This window comes from Exophiala dermatitidis (assembly GCF_000230625.1).
Source record: "Exophiala dermatitidis NIH/UT8656 unplaced genomic scaffold supercont1.4, whole genome shotgun sequence".
Lineage (NCBI taxonomy): Eukaryota > Fungi > Ascomycota > Eurotiomycetes > Chaetothyriales > Herpotrichiellaceae > Exophiala > Exophiala dermatitidis.
In genome coordinates, this window is record NW_008751649.1 from 1,242,054 (window position 1) to 1,258,357 (window position 16,304).

General features: G+C 53.1%; 7 protein-coding genes across 7 annotated transcripts; 4 read left to right on the plus strand and 3 right to left on the minus strand.

Annotated features, from left to right (window-relative positions):
* Positions 1–130: 130 nt before the first annotated feature.
* On the minus strand, positions 131–2,751 carry HMPREF1120_04778 (protein phosphatase 5). Its single transcript, XM_009158921.1, has 4 exons — positions 2,118–2,751; positions 1,007–2,048; positions 819–943; positions 131–760 (listed from the first exon to the last, which is right to left on the minus strand). The coding sequence occupies exons 1-4, from the start codon at positions 2,358–2,360 to the stop codon at positions 725–727; spliced, it is 1,446 nt and encodes a 481-aa protein (XP_009157169.1). The 5' UTR covers positions 2,361–2,751; the 3' UTR covers positions 131–724.
* A 257-nt stretch (positions 2,752–3,008) lies between these two features.
* HMPREF1120_04779 (uncharacterized protein) lies at positions 3,009–3,419 on the plus strand (the record flags this gene model as incomplete). Its single annotated transcript, XM_009158922.1, has 2 exons — positions 3,009–3,071; positions 3,129–3,419. 2 exons carry the CDS (start codon positions 3,009–3,011, stop codon positions 3,417–3,419), a joined length of 354 nt encoding a protein of 117 aa, XP_009157170.1.
* Positions 3,420–3,613: 194 nt separating this feature from the next.
* HMPREF1120_04780 (4-aminobutyrate aminotransferase) lies at positions 3,614–6,039 on the minus strand. Its single transcript, XM_009158923.1, has one exon. The coding sequence runs from the start codon at positions 5,369–5,371 to the stop codon at positions 3,857–3,859; it is 1,515 nt and encodes a 504-aa protein (XP_009157171.1). The 5' UTR covers positions 5,372–6,039; the 3' UTR covers positions 3,614–3,856.
* A 7-nt stretch (positions 6,040–6,046) lies between these two features.
* Positions 6,047–7,636, minus strand: HMPREF1120_04781 (uncharacterized protein). Its single transcript, XM_009158924.1, has 3 exons — positions 7,317–7,636; positions 6,751–7,262; positions 6,047–6,655 (listed from the first exon to the last, which is right to left on the minus strand). Exons 2-3 carry the CDS (start codon positions 6,949–6,951, stop codon positions 6,386–6,388), a joined length of 471 nt encoding a protein of 156 aa, XP_009157172.1. The 5' UTR covers positions 6,952–7,262; positions 7,317–7,636; the 3' UTR covers positions 6,047–6,385.
* HMPREF1120_04782 (glutathione S-transferase) lies at positions 7,293–10,483 on the plus strand. Its single transcript, XM_009158925.1, has 3 exons — positions 7,293–8,061; positions 8,119–8,575; positions 8,638–10,483. The coding sequence occupies exons 1-3, from the start codon at positions 7,954–7,956 to the stop codon at positions 9,072–9,074; spliced, it is 1,002 nt and encodes a 333-aa protein (XP_009157173.1). The 5' UTR covers positions 7,293–7,953; the 3' UTR covers positions 9,075–10,483.
* Positions 10,484–11,527: 1,044 nt separating this feature from the next.
* Positions 11,528–12,924, plus strand: HMPREF1120_04783 (uncharacterized protein; the record flags this gene model as incomplete). The annotated part of the gene is made up of 4 exons (XM_009158926.1): positions 11,528–12,145; positions 12,202–12,246; positions 12,304–12,385; positions 12,434–12,924. The coding sequence occupies 4 exons, from the start codon at positions 11,528–11,530 to the stop codon at positions 12,922–12,924; spliced, it is 1,236 nt and encodes a 411-aa protein (XP_009157174.1).
* Positions 12,925–14,417: 1,493 nt separating this feature from the next.
* On the plus strand, positions 14,418–15,996 carry HMPREF1120_04784 (uncharacterized protein; the record flags this gene model as incomplete). The annotated part of the gene is made up of 2 exons (XM_009158927.1): positions 14,418–14,684; positions 14,743–15,996. 2 exons carry the CDS (start codon positions 14,418–14,420, stop codon positions 15,994–15,996), a joined length of 1,521 nt encoding a protein of 506 aa, XP_009157175.1.
* Between the last annotated feature and the right edge of the window lie 308 nt (positions 15,997–16,304).

Genomic DNA, 16,304 nt, shown 5'->3' on the forward strand with positions numbered 1-16,304 from the left:
GGTAATGATAGTAGCGCTAGTGACCGTTACTGTCTGGACCCTACCACCTCAGTGCCTACTAGTATAACATTGTATATCAGTGAAGTGCCTGCCTGCCTCGATCAGCAGCACAGAATCTCCACTGCCTGACACCGGATTACCACACATCCATAGTAGGATGCAGATTTTACTTAGCGTGTTTCAACAAAAGATTTTGTCAGGCAGGTGTATTTCATCGTTTCCGCCCTTCGCTCAACCTGGTAGCCTGCATGCCCAATGTAGTATTCAAAGGCAGAGTAGACCAGAACGAGGTAGATCCGGGATCACCATCACGCTGCGAGTTACCGTCGACGCGCAACATGTACACCGACTATGAAACAATTCAAGCAGATATAGATAACTGTCCACGAGGGGAGATCAAAACAAGGCGTAGGTTCGTGTTCATACATGGCTTCATTGTGTGCCACCAGGAGTCTACCCTCCATCCCGACTCCCATACTCTTCAAGCCCCAAACGTATTCGCTGTACAGACACAATCTTCATCTCCATGTACAAATACACCGGCAGTAGACATGTGACAACATACATGCCTTGACTTGCCCCCGGATGACACTATCCAGTGTCGACTTGCGTCCAATGCGCGTATCAGAAGGCGTAACCGTCATCGCCTACTACCAGATTCATCATGTGACTGAACAATTCCGACAAGCAACAGAGCAAGTCCTGCTCACTCTACCCTGAGCTCTCACATCATGGACATCAACGAGTTTTGCGCATAAGCCTGGCCGGGTAAGTTAGCTTTGGTTTTACACAACAATCTCAGAGGATCAGTCACTCACCATCGGTTTGACGTCAGGATGCGGCACTGCCTCAAACTGGTGGTATTCAAGTTTCAGCTCTGGGCCAATGTTGATATAGGCTCCTTTGTTTTCTGTCGTGTCACAGTATTTCGGTGCTGAGAAGACTATAAAAAAGCAAAAGACATCAGTAATCATCCAATTCCAGGTCCAACCACACCGCCACTTACCAGTAATGCATTTCCCATCATGCTCCACCTCATAACCATCCATTCTGACTTCGTGACTTCGAATAACGGCTTCCAGGCCGTTGTTTTCACAGAACTTCTTGGTGACGTCGGGACCAAACTGGAGGCCGACACCTCGTTTGCTAGGCCCACGGCCAGGCTGGGGCTGAGGATCTGTCCACAACATTTCCATCATCAATCCAGACTGACCAGGTTGTCGCTGGGTGTGTCGGTCGAGTTTGCGTATGTCGTCCAGCGTATATTTGTCGTCGGAGAACAACCCGCCGTGTAGGACCAGATACTTCTTTCCTATCAGGGTGGCCAACGGAAGAGCCGAAAACGACTCAGAGAACAGCTTGAAGGTCTTTTCGTTGTATTTGGCTTTGCACTCCCCTTCAAAGCCATACACTCGGTTCATATCGTCGGTCTCGTGATTCCCGCGGTTCAGGAAGAAATATGACGGCCGTAACCATTTGTAGGCGTACAACAACAACGCGATTTCCGTAGACCAAGAACCTCGGTCGACAAAGTCGCCGTTAAAAAGATATGCGTGCTTGTCCGAAGGGTAGCCGTTGAGACGGAAGATCTCTAGCAAGTCGAAGAACTGGCCGTGGGTGTCTCCGCACACGGTCAACGTCGTTTCAGGAGCCACTTCCACCTCGACCATGGTGGGCTCGTTGTAGACAATGTCTCTCACGGCCTTGATGATCTGGAACACATATTTCTTGTGGATTCTTTTGCCTTTCTTGAACCGCTCGATCATGTCGTCGATGAACTCTTGCGTCATTTCGTCGCCTAAACGCACCCCATCGTATGACTGATCCACCTCTATCGAGTCCAAGTCCAATCCTTCAAATGCCGACGGGGCATCTTCTACCTCGATCGCCCGCAGGAACTTGATCTTCTTGACCAGCTTTTCACACTCTGCAAGCTTGAGCTTGGCTTCCCTGTTGTTCGGTTCCTTTCTGACCACCGTCTTGAAATCTCGAAGTGCATCTTGCGAGTTTAAAATGGCTGTGTTTGCGATGGCTCGTCTCCAATATGCCTGGAAGTAACCGTCCACGGTTAGAGAATACTCGGAGAAACAGAGCCGCGATTAACATAGGCAACGTACCTTGATATAGTCTTTGTCCAGTTCAATGGCCTTGGTGGCATCGGCGACGGCGTACCCGTAAGCCTCGAGCTTGATGTTCGCCTGCGCCCGGTTGCAGTAGAAAGAAGGATCGTATGGGTACTTTTCGATCGCTTTGGTGTAGTAGTCAATGGCGGTCGGCCAGTCATGTTCTTGGAAAGCCTTGTTGCCCTTGACCTTGAGGGCCGTTGCTTCAGCTTTGTCGGTGGCGGATGGAGAAGCCATGGTCAGGGAACAGGGCAGGTGGTCGTCTGATCCGAAGGGAATAATTCGGGGAGGGCAGTGACAGGGTTCTATGGAAATTCAATTGCCAAACGAGTGTTGTGGTATCATTCCGAGACTGCACGCGCTCAAGGGTGGTCAGCAAGTGTCTGGTCCAGTCGATGTAGTTGTAGGAGGCCTGTAACTGAACTACGTGAATCCTCTCGCTTTTTTGTGCCGGGCGAAAGTTCTCGATTGCCAGTGACCGGGGCGCCACTTTTCTTTTCCGCCTTCAATTTCGTCCAGTCAGTCGCCTTTTTCGCCTGCGCTCTTTGGCCTCGAGAGCCGAAGATCTGGACTAGGCGTCGATCTTCCGAAATCTTAATCGGCGCACTGCAGATTGCAAGCAGCAACTACTAGCACTGCAACGCAACTGGGCGGGCAGTTTCTGAACACAACGTCCCGTCTCATCTTGTCTTCCGTGCTCCCCCACGCTCATCTCGCTCCGCCGAGTACTCCGTCTACAGGCTCCGCTGGAATTTGTGCCCACGACCAGCTTCGGCTTGTGCAGTGCGACAGACTCTATACCTACCTGCAACCTGCTCAATCTTTTTCCCTTACCGACGTCGACGTTCCTCTTCACTTCCCACTCTCATCTATTTCATCGCCATCATGGCTGGTCGCGGTAGTCGTCAGCGCGCCTGTATGGTTTGCTCCATCGTTTTGAACGCGAGTGTAAGCTCCCTCATGGGCCCGGTCACGTTGCAGTTTCCTGACTAGATTTGGTTCCAGGAATTCTACAAGAACGGATGTCCTAACTGCGAAAGCATCCTCGGCCTCAGAAACTCTCAAGACGCGATCCAAGAATGCACGTCACAGGTGTTTGAAGGCTTGATCATGCTGGGTGATCCGAAGGCTTCGTGGGTTGCTAAGTGGCAGCGCTTGACGAACTACGTGCCGGGAATCTACGCAGTCAAGGTTGTCGGTCAGTTACCGCAGGAAATAATAGATACCATGGAGGACAACGGCATGAGATATATCCCCAGGGATGGCACTTCGCTTGAAGAAGATGTTGCTGCTTAGAAGGCGCTACCACAAGAGAAACCACCCGGAGAGGAACTATCTGAAGAGGAACAATCGAAGAGAGACAACCGGCGCAGTGAAGAAATGGTGCTTTGCTGGGAGGTAAAATGAGTTTCGGCGTTGGGGATTCAGGCCTGGAACAAGGCGTGATACGACATGAAGGGTTAGATTGGGGATTCTGAGGGAGAAGTATTCTGTGCTTTATGCTCTATTATGCCGCGGACTTCACAGGGGCGAGGCTCGTACTACTGGTGCCAGAAAGAGCTGAACATTATGGCTACAAACTGATACTCAGATTTGCATGACGGCAGCATTATATTTTCGTCCTGGACTACGCCAAATGCTGCAAAAGCTAAAAAAAAAAGGCGCACACCAGATTCATGCAATCAAGTTCCAACGCAAAGACCTCCTTTTTATTTACTCAGCTATACCTCGCTTTACAAAGACTTTGCCAATTTCTCGAATGCATCAAGGAGGATGTCGGCGTGATGCTTCTGGAAAATCAACATAGGCCGCAGTCGGACCGCAGAGGCACCGCTGCCACCAATGTTGATTCCGAGGGTCTTGGCCTTGGCCAGGAACTCATCACGCTTGGGGTTGTCAAAAGCGATGAAGGTACCTTGACCCTTGCCTCGCAGGTTCTGGAATTGCTCGGGGTATTTCTTGGCCAATTTCTCAATCTCGCCAAAGAGGTAGTCACCAGTCTTGGCCGTGTGCTCGACCAAGTTCAGTCTTTCGATCTCATTGATGATGGCTCGGAAAAGAATGGCTCGGGCTGGGTCGCCCATCCAGGTGTTGAATTGACGGTATGGCTTGTTGGGGCGGAGGGCCGGGTTGCCGAAGTAGTAACCGGCAGTTTGGGCCTTCTTGGAGAAGGTGACAATGTCAGGAGGGTCTTGCAAGTTCCAGTGGTCATGGGCCCAGAATTTGCCAGTGGCACCGACACCAGTCTGAACTTCGTCGACGATCAGCAGGACGTTGTGGCGGCGAGTGATCTCTCGGAGCCCCCGGAAGAAGGCCGGGCTGGCATGGTTGTCACCACCCTCGGACTGGATAGGCTCGACCACGACGGCTGCGACAGGGTTGTGGTAGGTCTTGATGATGTTCTCGGCTTCTTCCAAGCATCTCTTCTCCTCGGCCGCGTTCTCTTCGGCGTGCTGTTCAAGAGGGTATTTGAGGTTGGGGAACGGAGCTTGCGGCCAGTCGAAGGCCGGGATGTCCAGTTTGTGGATGGGCTTGCTGCGGGTGGTGGAGAGCGAGCCGAATAAACGGCCGTGGAAGCCGGTCTTGAAGGACATGATGGACATGTCTGGCGAACCGGGCTTCTGGTTCTTCATGGCGCTGGTCAACTCTTGCTCGGTGAACTCGACGTCAGGGCCGCCTCGTTCTTGCTGTTTCTTCCACATGAACGCGGCCTTGTACGCCGTCTCGTTGGCGTCGGAGCCTGCCATGGCGGTGAAGACCTGGTTCAAGCCCTTGGGCGCCACGCGCAGGATCCCAGTCTCGAGAATGGACGCCCAGTCGTGCGAAGGGAAGTTACCCAGAGCGGGCCGGTTGATGAGGGAGGAGATCATCTGGTCCGACTTGGCAGCCTCGAGAAGCGTCGGGTTGTTGTAGCCAACAGGGATGGAAGCAATCTGGGCATAGACGTCCAGCAGCACATTGCCATCTGGGTCTGAGATGTAGTTGCCATAGCTCTTCTGGTAGTTGGCCAACATGTTCAAACTCCGCGTGTCAAACACTTTGGTGAGCTCGGCAATGTGTTGCTGGCTCTTGGGGCCCGGGATGGGCGTCACCACCTTGGGCGCAACAGGCTCATCGGGCAGGAATGAGGACTGCGCGGAGCAGGCACTCGACGCTGTGAATGACCGAACGGCCGTGTATCTAATAGAAGAGCTCGCCAGACGGCCTGTTGAGCGCAGGCCACGCGATGCTCGAAGAACCGAAGCCATGTTTGTAGACTGTCCACACCACGATGCGGGGAGGGTGAGTATTCCTAGAGGTTCGTCGGACAACAAACAGAGAGCGGAGAGGTCTGTTTTCTTGTTCCCAACCAAGCCCAGCAGCAGCAGCAGCAACTCCTAGAACACAGACAGACGACAGGCTCGAGGAGACACCAGCTCGCGTTCCGCGGGGCGGAGCAGAGGGCTGGCTTTTTATTTCAATCCATTCCGTGGGCACGATGGGCTCACCCATTTCTGTACCTTAACTTAGCGGGCTGTCCGCAGGGCGTCTGTCTCTCTAGCGGGGGGCACGCGGAGAACAACGCAACGTAGACAGGGTCCGGTTACTGGGACGGTGGTGCCGGATATTCACGCTTAAAGGCCTCCAGGACTATTTCTCGCCAACCAGACCACTTCGCGCCCTCCACTCCCTCCACCGCTGGACAGCCAGAAGCCTTGGGAACTGTGCCTGTTGGGTAATCGCATTCCGGCACAGGTGGAACTTTTCTGATAATGACAGGAGAGTGCCGCCGGCGCAGGAGAGTCTGTCGGAGTCGAGCTCCCCCAGCACGCCCTGGGACCAGCCTGCTATGCTCGATTTGGCCGGGCAATGGTCACTCTTTTAGCGTTGGTCGAGGGCAGGCCATCCCGAAGTCGGAACCACTATCCATTTCCAGATAACGGGGACACTACTGGCCATGCAATACCAGTGTTCCATGCCAGTGAGGGATGGCTTTTAACAGTGGCTTTGTGCCTCGAGATTAAAGTCCATTGGCGAACATGCTACAGCATCTGCCTCTCCTAGTGAGGCCATTCCGAATACCATATAAAGAGAGGTAAGGGTAAGCAGAACGCAGTGGATGATGTGCGGCTTGACAGGTTCCTCTCCTCAGAAATCCTACAATGTTTCCACTGCATTTAAGGGCTGTTTGTTATCTGACCAGGCAAATGATACCTACTGTACAATAATGATGATTATCGGGCACATTTTTCATTTTTGATTTGATTTCTTTTCCTGCTCATTTACACCTCCTTTCGCTCAATGTTATCCATGACCTGCTCATCGCTCAAATGTTCCTGGCCCGGAGGATGTTCAGCACGAGGCCCCTCTCCCGCACCCTTGTCAAAGTCCGAAGCTGTCTTGGAATGCTCTGCGAGTCTCGTCTGACCCTGCGACTGAGGGTCGCGGACCGTACCTCCCGGGGTTGCATGTGTTCTCTTCCCTGCAACTTGTGCCCCGATCGTGTCTCCCGTTCCGGTCAAGATATTATGCGTGTCGGTATCCCGTGTGGACTATGAAAAGAGCAAGGTCAACATCTGTTCTGCTTACTTGTGCTTGTGACAATGCTGCAGTGGCAGGGGGAACTCGAACTCGAACTCGAACTTACCCTTGGGATGTCAGTCTCGTTAGTGGCCGCATCGGCCAGAGTTGGAGCCCCCAGGTCGTTCGGGTCCTTGGCTGAGGCTATTTGGTCTGGCCGTGGTTTGGATGGGATGTATCTAGGCTGGGCCGAGTCTGCAGGCACGGTGGTCCCGTCCTTGGCCATGTCGAAGAGGTCACCTCCGCTGTTGCGTCCTGATTCGGGCATTTTGGAAGGATACAGACTGTGGATAGGTTGGTTTGGTTCAGTGGAAGGTGTATTTCACGAATTGTATGGTAAGTCGTTGAGGTCAAAGGATGTCGTTGAGTTCGATGCAACTGTTAGTAGATGAGGAACATTCCAATTTCCTCATCAAATACCCTGCAAGTTATGTACATATACGAGTATCTACCTTACCTCATCATCGCAGGCGACCGTCAACGATCGAATGTGCCCCCTTGTGCCTCTGTTCGTCATACAGCGGAGAAGATGATGTCACGCCAGACTCGATCTCCTGGTCCTCATTCTTCGGTTTCTTTCTGGGCTTGGTCATTCTTGTAGTAGGTGCTAGCAGTCACGATCCATAGCCATACTAGTAGAGATGCGCTCAGAGCCCTGCGCGGGCACAGGCGATATTGATTGAAACGCCAATGTTGGTGTGTGACCGCCGTGGTGGTGGAAGAAGCCCGCTAAATTCCGTGGCTTAACGGTGTACTAGTACTGATGTCCGTCCCGCTGAAGCAGTTGCGGCAATTGGTCTCGAGACTTCCAGCTGGTAAAGACATAACCTCCTAAGTATTGAGCAGTGTGCAGTTATGTTCGACTCGGCTGATTAAAACCATGTCCCTGCAGCAGGATGGAATAAAAGTACACACGTGCTGGACCTATATCACACATCATGATCTGATTCTTCCGCCAGGTGTGAGCGAGGCGTAGAATGCTTACCTAACGTAAGGGTGAGTCTATGTGATCCAGACGAGCCCCGCACCGCCAGGATACCGAGGCATTCGAGTCCAAGCAGTTGCTGACCACTGCACTGGCATGGCACTGTCAAACAAGTTTAACCATACCAACATCAAAGTCATATCTAGGTATATAAATCCAAAATAATATATATGCGTAGAACTATACCTTGACGGCAAGATCAATCAAGCACGCAAATCAGCTCAATACTCTACCAGGCCTGTCTAGTACCACTTCATTTCAACACCACGCTTTAACGCCGTCAAGATGGGCGTACCCGACAACGACATTGTCGTATATCATTACTCGTTTTCTCCCTACGCGAGGAGAATCTTATGGTATCTAGCCCTTCGGGGCATACCATATGCCGAATGTGTGAGTTTTAGATGCCAGCAATGGACAAGCCTGGCCACTTGCTGAGTCCCCGTGCAGAAACAACCACCCGTCATGCCTCGACCAGATCTCAAGGCGTTAGGGGTCAACTACAGGCGGATCCCTGTGGTGGCCATTGGTCGGGACGTCTACTGTGACAGCCGCATCTGCCTCCGCAAGCTAGAGGAGCTCTTCCCCGAGGGAGCATTGGGTGCTACCACGGCGGACGGGAAGGCCATACAGAAATTCCTGGAAATTTGGGCCATTGAGGCTGGGCTCTTTGCGCGGGCGGCACAGCTGATACCAACGAGCATGCCACTCCTGAATGACGCCAAATTCACGCGTGACCGGGAACAATACACGGGCCGGTCCTGGAGGAAGGAGGATATCGCCGCCAATAGACCCGAAGCCGTGGCTGCGATCAAGAATGCTTTCAAGTTCTTGGAAACCACCTTGCTTGCAGATGGCCGAAGCTGGGTACTCAAGACGGACAAGCCGACCCTGGCTGATATTGAAGGTGAGCAGGAAGTACATTACAGATTCCCCTACAACTCCAGATTGGCTAATGCAAGACCGAAGCCGTTTGGATCTTTGATTGGTTGAACGGCTTGAAGGGAGCCCTCCCGCGGGAGCTGATATCTGAGAAGTCTTTCCCCAAGGTGTTTGCCTGGGTAGCAAGATTCAATGAGGCGCTCAAGGCCGCCAAGGCCAAAGCGCCCAAGCCGGTGACTTTGGACGGCGCTGCTGCAACACAGCGTGTCCTCGGCGCTTCCTTTGCGGAAAAGGATCTCAGCGTCGATGCAGCAGATCCTCTGGGCTTACAGCGAGGGACCGAAGTCGAGATCTTCCCCACGGATTCAGGCTTCAGCCATCATGATAAAGGACGGCTTGTTGGCCTGTCGGATGATGAAGTGGTCCTGAGCACACGGGCCGGCGAAACCGAGGTGCATTTACATTTCCCTAGGACTGGGTTTAAAATCAAGGCTGTTGGCGGAGGGGCCACGTCGAAATTGTGACCACTTCAAGGAGGCGCGTGTGAATCAGCGTTAATCCATGTCTTCATGCCTGTGTTCCATCGGAGCAGTAGCTCACGTGTCCATGATACCGCATCTCATGCCTGTGCTACTGCGGGCTAGGGTGTGTTTGCACACAGCGCTCATGGGGCAGACATCAGCAGATTGAATTCCTAGAAATCGTGCCCGATTAATCAATTTTCCTGCTGTTGTTCGGCGGGGAAGTTGACTCCATCTCTCTTTGTGACACTCTATGGCAACAGCACCGACTATACCTATGAAACTCACCTGGGAACGCGTCAGCTGGATTCGTAGGGGAGGACGGGTGTGCGGCCACCTGGCATGCGGCAGAGAAGTGGGAGATCCGCGGTAAGGTAATCTGCTCTGCGGGCTGGAATAGGGTTCTTATTTCACTCCCCGACGTTGCATGCTGGTAGTTAGCAAAGGAGTTGCATAGGCTCATGTTGTACCGATTGGCCTTTGAGATAAAATTTGCCAGTGGTCAGAATGCCGGCTTCCAAGTTCCGGGGTAGCCGTCGCTGGCAATTTGCGATAAGTCCAACTCGGGACAGGACCATGCCCAACGAGCCAGCTGCATAGGTATTTCAGGATATGCAACCTCACGCCCATCCAGTGGCGGATCGACACAGTGGACAGCTGGAACAACTCGACAACCTGGACCTGCATCGATTGGTAATGGAGGGCGCCACTTGTTGTTGCTGCCCAAAGCACGTCGATTGGCCAGCTGTCTGACCGGTGGCTGCCTTCAAGTTTTTGATCTCATGCGGCTGATGGTCGGTGGTAGTGGGTGAGTTAGCTCAGGGAGACTTGCTTTAAGTGACCGAAGTAGTCATGATGAGAGGGCATCATTGATCTTTCAACATCCTGGAGCCTGCAACGCTTCGCCCATTCCCGTATCCAGGGCCGGCGGTAGTGCCTGGGCCAGACCATCCGAACACCCGGTCATCTGCGCACAGCCAGCGCACCAAATGCAGTGAATCTTGTGGGATACTTGGTGGAACGTCGCCTCCCTTTGTTTGGTGCCAACAAACGGTTGCAGGAGCTACTGTGGTCTCCTCACCGCGGAAGTGCCGTCTGAGAGCTTGGTAGGACGGTACTGGGTGCGACTCGAGTTGGAGGGGAGGACACCAAGCGCAGCTCTGGAGATAGGGAATATGGAGGTACTGAGTACACGTTGTAACCAAAGTCTATTAGTGTTCTGGTAAGCATGATGCTGGTAAGCATGATGCGTGTTTTTGAGCATTTCTCTTCCCGGAATTAATACTGAAGGACGACGGTGTATTGCAGAGTCCTGGCAGAAAGGGACTAACCACGATGTTTCAAGATCTTCTTGGGCCATCAGAACATCAGCTGCCTCGCTGACGGTCCTGGATAACTTGACATATTGCGACTGCAACACGATTACTGTACAATATACTAGTAGTGCAGTAGTAAGAAAAACATCTTGTCTACTTCAGTAGTATCTGAATCATCGACGAGGGGAAACAGTTACAGAGGCACAAGAATCTATTCGGGGTTTATTCCAGGCCCAGCAGCTTGGTTGCTCCGCGCATTTTCATCTTCAACTTGAAGTGACTGGTAGTGGTCATTATCCATCTTCCTTCAAGTTCTTGCATCGTCTTGCTGGCAAACGTCGGGAGCTGATGACTTCTGATTGACTACTGTGTACTACTGCTACCCTTCTTCCGCAGGCGCCACGACGATCTTGCAGCATAGCATCCCCAGTGGATTTTCCAGACCAGGACTGTGGGACCTCTTCGACGGTCCGTGCTGCGGTCCGAGTCCGCTGTCATCCTTCATTACTCTGCTATCGACAAACACTTGTCGCGGTCGAGATATTGTGCGGCTGGAATACCATCGCCGCGTCGTGGACAAGCTTGAAGCGGGCTGCAAAGAAGATATCTCCTTCGATTGATAAACAGAGATGGCCTCAATTGTTGCAGTGGTGGAGTTTTGAAGGACTTCCTGCGGCGTGTGCCAGTTGTATGATTGGTGGCTCCCTCGCCTGAATCCGCTGTGCTGTGCTTTGCTGCCCAACTAAAGCCTGAGCCCCCCAAGAGCGAAGGCGAAGCGTTCGCTGCCTGCGCCCAACTGTCACAACCCTTCATCCCTCCCCCGTCTCCTTCAAGTTGTGGGAGCCCTCACCAGCCTTCACCTCGATACTCTGGCTTCAATCTCGCGCACCCGGTCTGATCAGCTCGACCCAACGTGGATCTATTGGATCTTGATCGCCCCGACTCTGTGTACATCTTGCCCAGTGGATCTGGTTCTCCTTGGGAGTTCAAGTTGTGCTCGCTTACAGGGACGCCCGCTTGCCTGCGACGTTTCTCCTGGCGCCATCCCTCTCATTTGTTCTCTCAAACGCTTTGCTGCCCAACGGACCCAGGAGCGGTTGCTGGAGAGGCCCCTAGATCAAGTTATATATCCCCGCCAGGATGTCTTCGCGGTATCCCGATGATTCAGACTATCGTCGCCGTGACGCCGCCCGCCACTCCTCCAGAAGAGAACCTCGCGAGCGTGACCGTCAGGAACGTGTTGAACCTGCAAGAGAAAGGAGAGTCCTGGACGACCGTCCAAGCCGCGATACCCGTATGACTGATGCCATGGACACCCGTATGGATACCAGAATGGACACCCGAATGGACCCTCGGATTGATTCCCGCATGGACCCCAGGATGGATGCTCGTATGGATATGCGATCTGAACAGCGCCCCGGCACGACGTCTCGTATAGAGCCACGATCTGACCGTGTCCTGGATAGCCGTGGAGCTGACCCGGATGTCATCGTGATGCACCCTACCGGAGAACTATATCGTCAAGTAAGGGATCCGCCTACGAGGTCTCCTTATCCTCGGGATGAGCGTGACTATGATGCAGCCACCAGAAGTCGAACAGCAATGGATGTGCCCTCGAGCAGAGATCGTGATTCTGTCAGGCCCGAATATACCGAGTACTTTTGCCCAGGCGAAGGGATTGAACGAGAAGTTATCCAGCATGAGATCTGCAAATATCTTGGTCAGGACGCCACTTGCCGGCCAACTCGAAGTGACGAAGTATGCTGCACTAATGTGCCCCATGGTAAGTGTGGTCCGCTAACGTGGTCGCATAGGCACGTCAGGGATATTGGGTCAAGGCCTATCGCCCATTCACCACAGTATGACTGGATTCCTTGGTAATACATATTGGCGTTGATGCTGATCACGGGTGGCAGGCAATGGTACAGTCTCTGCGTGAGGAGACGATTAGATGGCAGCGTGAACGGGAACGGCGGGCCAGACAGGGCCGCACGCAAGGTATGGCACATGCTGAGTGGCAAGCAAGCCGTTCTAAGGATCCTGTAGGCTCCTACGCCGAGATGCAAGCCCGTCAGGAAATGCAACCCCGCCAGGAGCCCCAAAGGAGATACCCAGGAGATATGGAACTGGACGATGATGACTATGCCCGTCCGCAACAAGTACGGCATCGTGAACAGCTTGAACCTCGTACTCTCCCTGGTAGCCGTGTTGCTATTCCTGCAACTCAATACCCACCGGATCCTGGCTACCCTGCCGGGTATACCATTTCTTCCGGCCACGCAATGTATGCTTCAGGCCAGTCTCCTTACCCTGGATCGGAGCGAGAGAGAGAGCCCAGGACATTTGCCGGTGGAAACACTACACCGCCATCATACAGCCGATCTGGGGCCCCAGGAGGAGGATATGGACCGTCATCCTACCCAAGTCGTACAGCACCACCGGTCACATCATCAATACCTGGTTCTTATGATCTCCGGAGAGACGTGATGGGTGCACCATATGCTTCCGGATATCCTGATTCTCGTAGGCATAGATGATGACCATCTTCCCTCCCGGACTTCATGGATATTGCCTGTTTCGGACCTTTACCCATCAATGGACCTGGATTTTGCCACGATGCTGGATTGAATGTCGCCCGAAGGCTGCACACCTAGGTGTGCCTACACCGCTGAGGATACGTCGCTTGATGTCGACGACCGGGGTGAAGCATTGTTCCGCTGCATCGGCAGCATGAATGTCACGTCAACGAAATACACTGGATTACAACATGAGCATCGTATGGTTTTGTTATTCTGGAGAGTACACAGGCTCACCTTGTCCATGGGAGTATGCAAATATCTTAAGCGATCGACTACTGGAGGTTCTTCCAACCTAGCGCCTGGTTTGTTCTTCCAGTTCTGGCGGGTCTATTGGAGAGACGAACTCAACATCGGGTTTCCTTGAAATTGATACACCGTATATGCCAAAGCAGTATGGACTGGATATGTACCTAGCATTGGGAGGCGTTTTTTGGCTCTGTTGTTTGAGGACTCCGAGGCCTCGCATTCTGGACGGATGAGAAAATTAATGGAACGACCTGCTAACGGACACTTTACCCCCTTCTAAGGCTTTTGTGGGCTTCGCCTTTGCTTTTGATTGTACACATTTGATGGCTGGCCTAAGGGCTATCTCCGACAATGCTCCGTTCCAGGGCGTTTGCTGACTTGTCTTCCACTGATGGAGCATCCGGCAGTTTCTTCCTTGTCTGTCGGCCACACAACTGCAACCGAATGCCAGGTTCCCCAACGTTGACATAACCAGACGCTGATGGAGCTTTGGAAGATACCATCCGGATCCCCATGGACCAGCGCAGGAATGTGATTCTTTATCTCGCCTCGGCAGCCACCTCGTACACCGCCGTTGATCTCGATCTTGAAGCTACTGTGCCCACTGAGATCAATTCCTCGACAAACCTGTGTCCTGATACTCCATGCTATATTGCCTTACCATCTCTTCGCTTCCGTCCAGTGTTCCGTTGCTCATCGTCACAGCTCTGTCCATCCATTATCCAGCAGACCCGACTCTGTACTTCGATATCAGCCAGTGAAGGAGGTTATAAAACACTCCTGGTAAGCTCCTGTATCATAGCGAGAGAACGCTAATAGGAACGTCCATGGCAGGTGCCCGGGGAATCCGATGATCGAAGCTCCAATACCATCCAAATCATATAGGAAGCTAAATTGAGCCCTACTGGCTTGACCGTATGTTGGTATCCCGGATCACCCCAGCCTCACTCTCACTTCACCTCCGGCGCCCGCCCTGCTATTGAAGTCAATGTCACATGCCGACGACGACCAGCTAGGCACTCTGGACTTCACTGCGCAGTCGCAGTCGCACCAAGATAAAAACAAAGCAACAAACCTCTCAGTGCGAGCTCATTCCTTGCCCTTCCTTTCTTTTCTCCTCTTCTCTTCTCAAACATCCTCTTCATTTAAGACTTGGTGCGTTGGTTGACATTGATTCTTTCTTCGAGGCACGATCAAGTGAGACAATGTCAGCCGTCAGTATGGCGTCTGCTCCGAAGTCAAAGTTCCCAGAATACCTTGATGGCGACGTCCTCCTCATCCTGTCGTCTACGCAACAGTTTAAGTTGCACTCTCAGGTCCTGTCAACTCACTCGACCTTCTTCGCCCAGGAGATTGCAGCGAAGCCCGCTGCACGTCTTACTGCGCAAGCACGTCGCGACCATGCTGCCGCCTACCGCTTTGAATATGTGCCTACCTCCCAACCAGACGGTATCGGCAAATGGGTGCGCAAGGTATGCAACTGAACGATGTCACAACCCTGCAAACAGTCACTAACCACTTTTTGATCAGGATCTCAACAGCGAAGGCCGCATTCCTCGAAACAGCATGCCTCTGATGCCCGATTTTGCCAACGGAACAGCGTCGAACGACAATCCTACGCACAAGGCGTGGGAGTGGCTCTTTGGCATCTTTTACAATCGTGAGCCCGCCTTTGTCAACAATGGATTGGTGGCCATCGTCTCGGAAATCATTGTGCTCATGGAAGTGGCCGACTCTGTGGGATCGACCGACCATGTGCGCGACGTTGTTGACCTGACTCTCCTTCGTCAAGACCGACTTCTGTGGAACTCCATCATGAACAATTCAGTGGCATGGCTCGAACTCGGTCGTCGTGTGCGTTCGCCGACCGTTTTCAGCGAGGCTGCCATCCACCTCATTGGTCAGTGGTGCACGTTGCCTGAAAACGTCAAGGAGCAGGTCTCTTCTGATCTTCGTCCTCTCATTGAGCGCAAGGCGGACCTGCTCGACCTCGAGAAGGAGGCCATCGAGATGCGCATCCTCGGTCACTACCCACAATTCTTGTTGCGTACCGCTGCAGAGAAGCCCGGTCGTCCATCCTACGCCAACGACATCTACATGTGGATGTCAGTGAGCTTCTTCCGTCAATGGTTTGCCCAGAACGTATCGGACGACCGCACCCGTCGCGCCCCGGACGGCGGGCTGAATTTCTACACGGCATTGTCTGAAGGTGGCCAGGCGTACTTGTCCCACACCGATTTTCAGGAGTTCCACCGCTTTTTCCCTATGAGCATCAAGGCTTGCCACGTCGTCGAGGCCAACATGGGCGTATTCAAGGAAGACATCAAGCCGTTGGTCGAAGGTCTCATGGTCGAAAACACCCACCTCAAGCGCGCCGACTGTCGCACCATCACCTGGTTGACCTGTGCCACGGTCGAGAGAGATGAGTTGCCATGGCAGACCATTTCGGCCGACGCGGGCAATGAGGGCAGAACAGGCGACCAATCTCTGCAGAACTTGTATGCCGAATTGGACAAAGAGAACGACAACGCCGCCATGCTCGCCCAGCATGACAGAAACAAGAAGCTGCGCAAGCGATCAAAGCCTGCTGCCGCCGTCGCCCCAGCCCCAGCAATTTCCAAGCCCACCAGTTCGACCTCTACCTCTGGGCCCGCTAGACGTCGGAAGCGCCTTAGGGTCATCGAGGACGACGAGACCGAGGATGAGTTTGGCGACGGTTCTGGCTTGTTCGTCCCCGAACCTACTAAGCACCACAACGGCGATAGGATGGATGAGGCCGAATAGTGAACAGTGGCAGGCAGACCCTCGGCTCTTCACAACCGCCCACTGGCATGATGCGAAACTTTGGAAGTCATGTGGTGGGTCTGGGGAGGAATACAGAACAAAAACCATTGGGCGCGCTCTCTCTGCGCTACATGTTTTGTGCTGGCAAGAGGTACGTGCAATGCAACTGCCTATTGATGGCCACTATCCCTATGTTGTTCAACATACTAATCATGTGCATGAAGAACGGCCTGACAGCATCTCTTCCCCCTGGTGTTGAATGAGCGGGGTACGCCGCCCTGCTATTTCTCGTTTGTCTGCGCTGGGGA

Bases quoted from the DNA above. Each gene is read 5' to 3' on its own strand.
- HMPREF1120_04780 (XM_009158923.1), bottom strand. From the start codon at position 5,371: ATGGCTTCGGTTCTTCGAGCATCGCGTGGCCTGCGCTCAACAGGCCGT.
- HMPREF1120_04782 (XM_009158925.1), top strand. From the start codon at position 7,954: ATGGGCGTACCCGACAACGACATTGTCGTATATCATTACTCGTTTTCT. The intron at 8,062-8,118 runs GTGAGTTTTAGA...GTCCCCGTGCAG, and splicing joins GCATACCATATGCCGAATGT to AAACAACCACCCGTCATGCC. The intron at 8,576-8,637 runs GTGAGCAGGAAG...GCAAGACCGAAG, and splicing joins GACCCTGGCTGATATTGAAG to CCGTTTGGATCTTTGATTGG.
- HMPREF1120_04781 (XM_009158924.1), bottom strand. From the start codon at position 6,951: ATGCCCGAATCAGGACGCAACAGCGGAGGTGACCTCTTCGACATGGCC. The intron at 6,656-6,750 runs GTAAGTTCGAGT...CTCTTTTCATAG, and splicing joins ACGAGACTGACATCCCAAGG to TCCACACGGGATACCGACAC.
- HMPREF1120_04778 (XM_009158921.1), bottom strand. From the start codon at position 2,360: ATGGCTTCTCCATCCGCCACCGACAAAGCTGAAGCAACGGCCCTCAAG. The intron at 2,049-2,117 runs GTACGTTGCCTA...GGTTACTTCCAG, and splicing joins TGGACAAAGACTATATCAAG to GCATATTGGAGACGAGCCAT. The intron at 944-1,006 runs GTAAGTGGCGGT...GCTTTTTTATAG, and splicing joins TGATGGGAAATGCATTACTG to TCTTCTCAGCACCGAAATAC.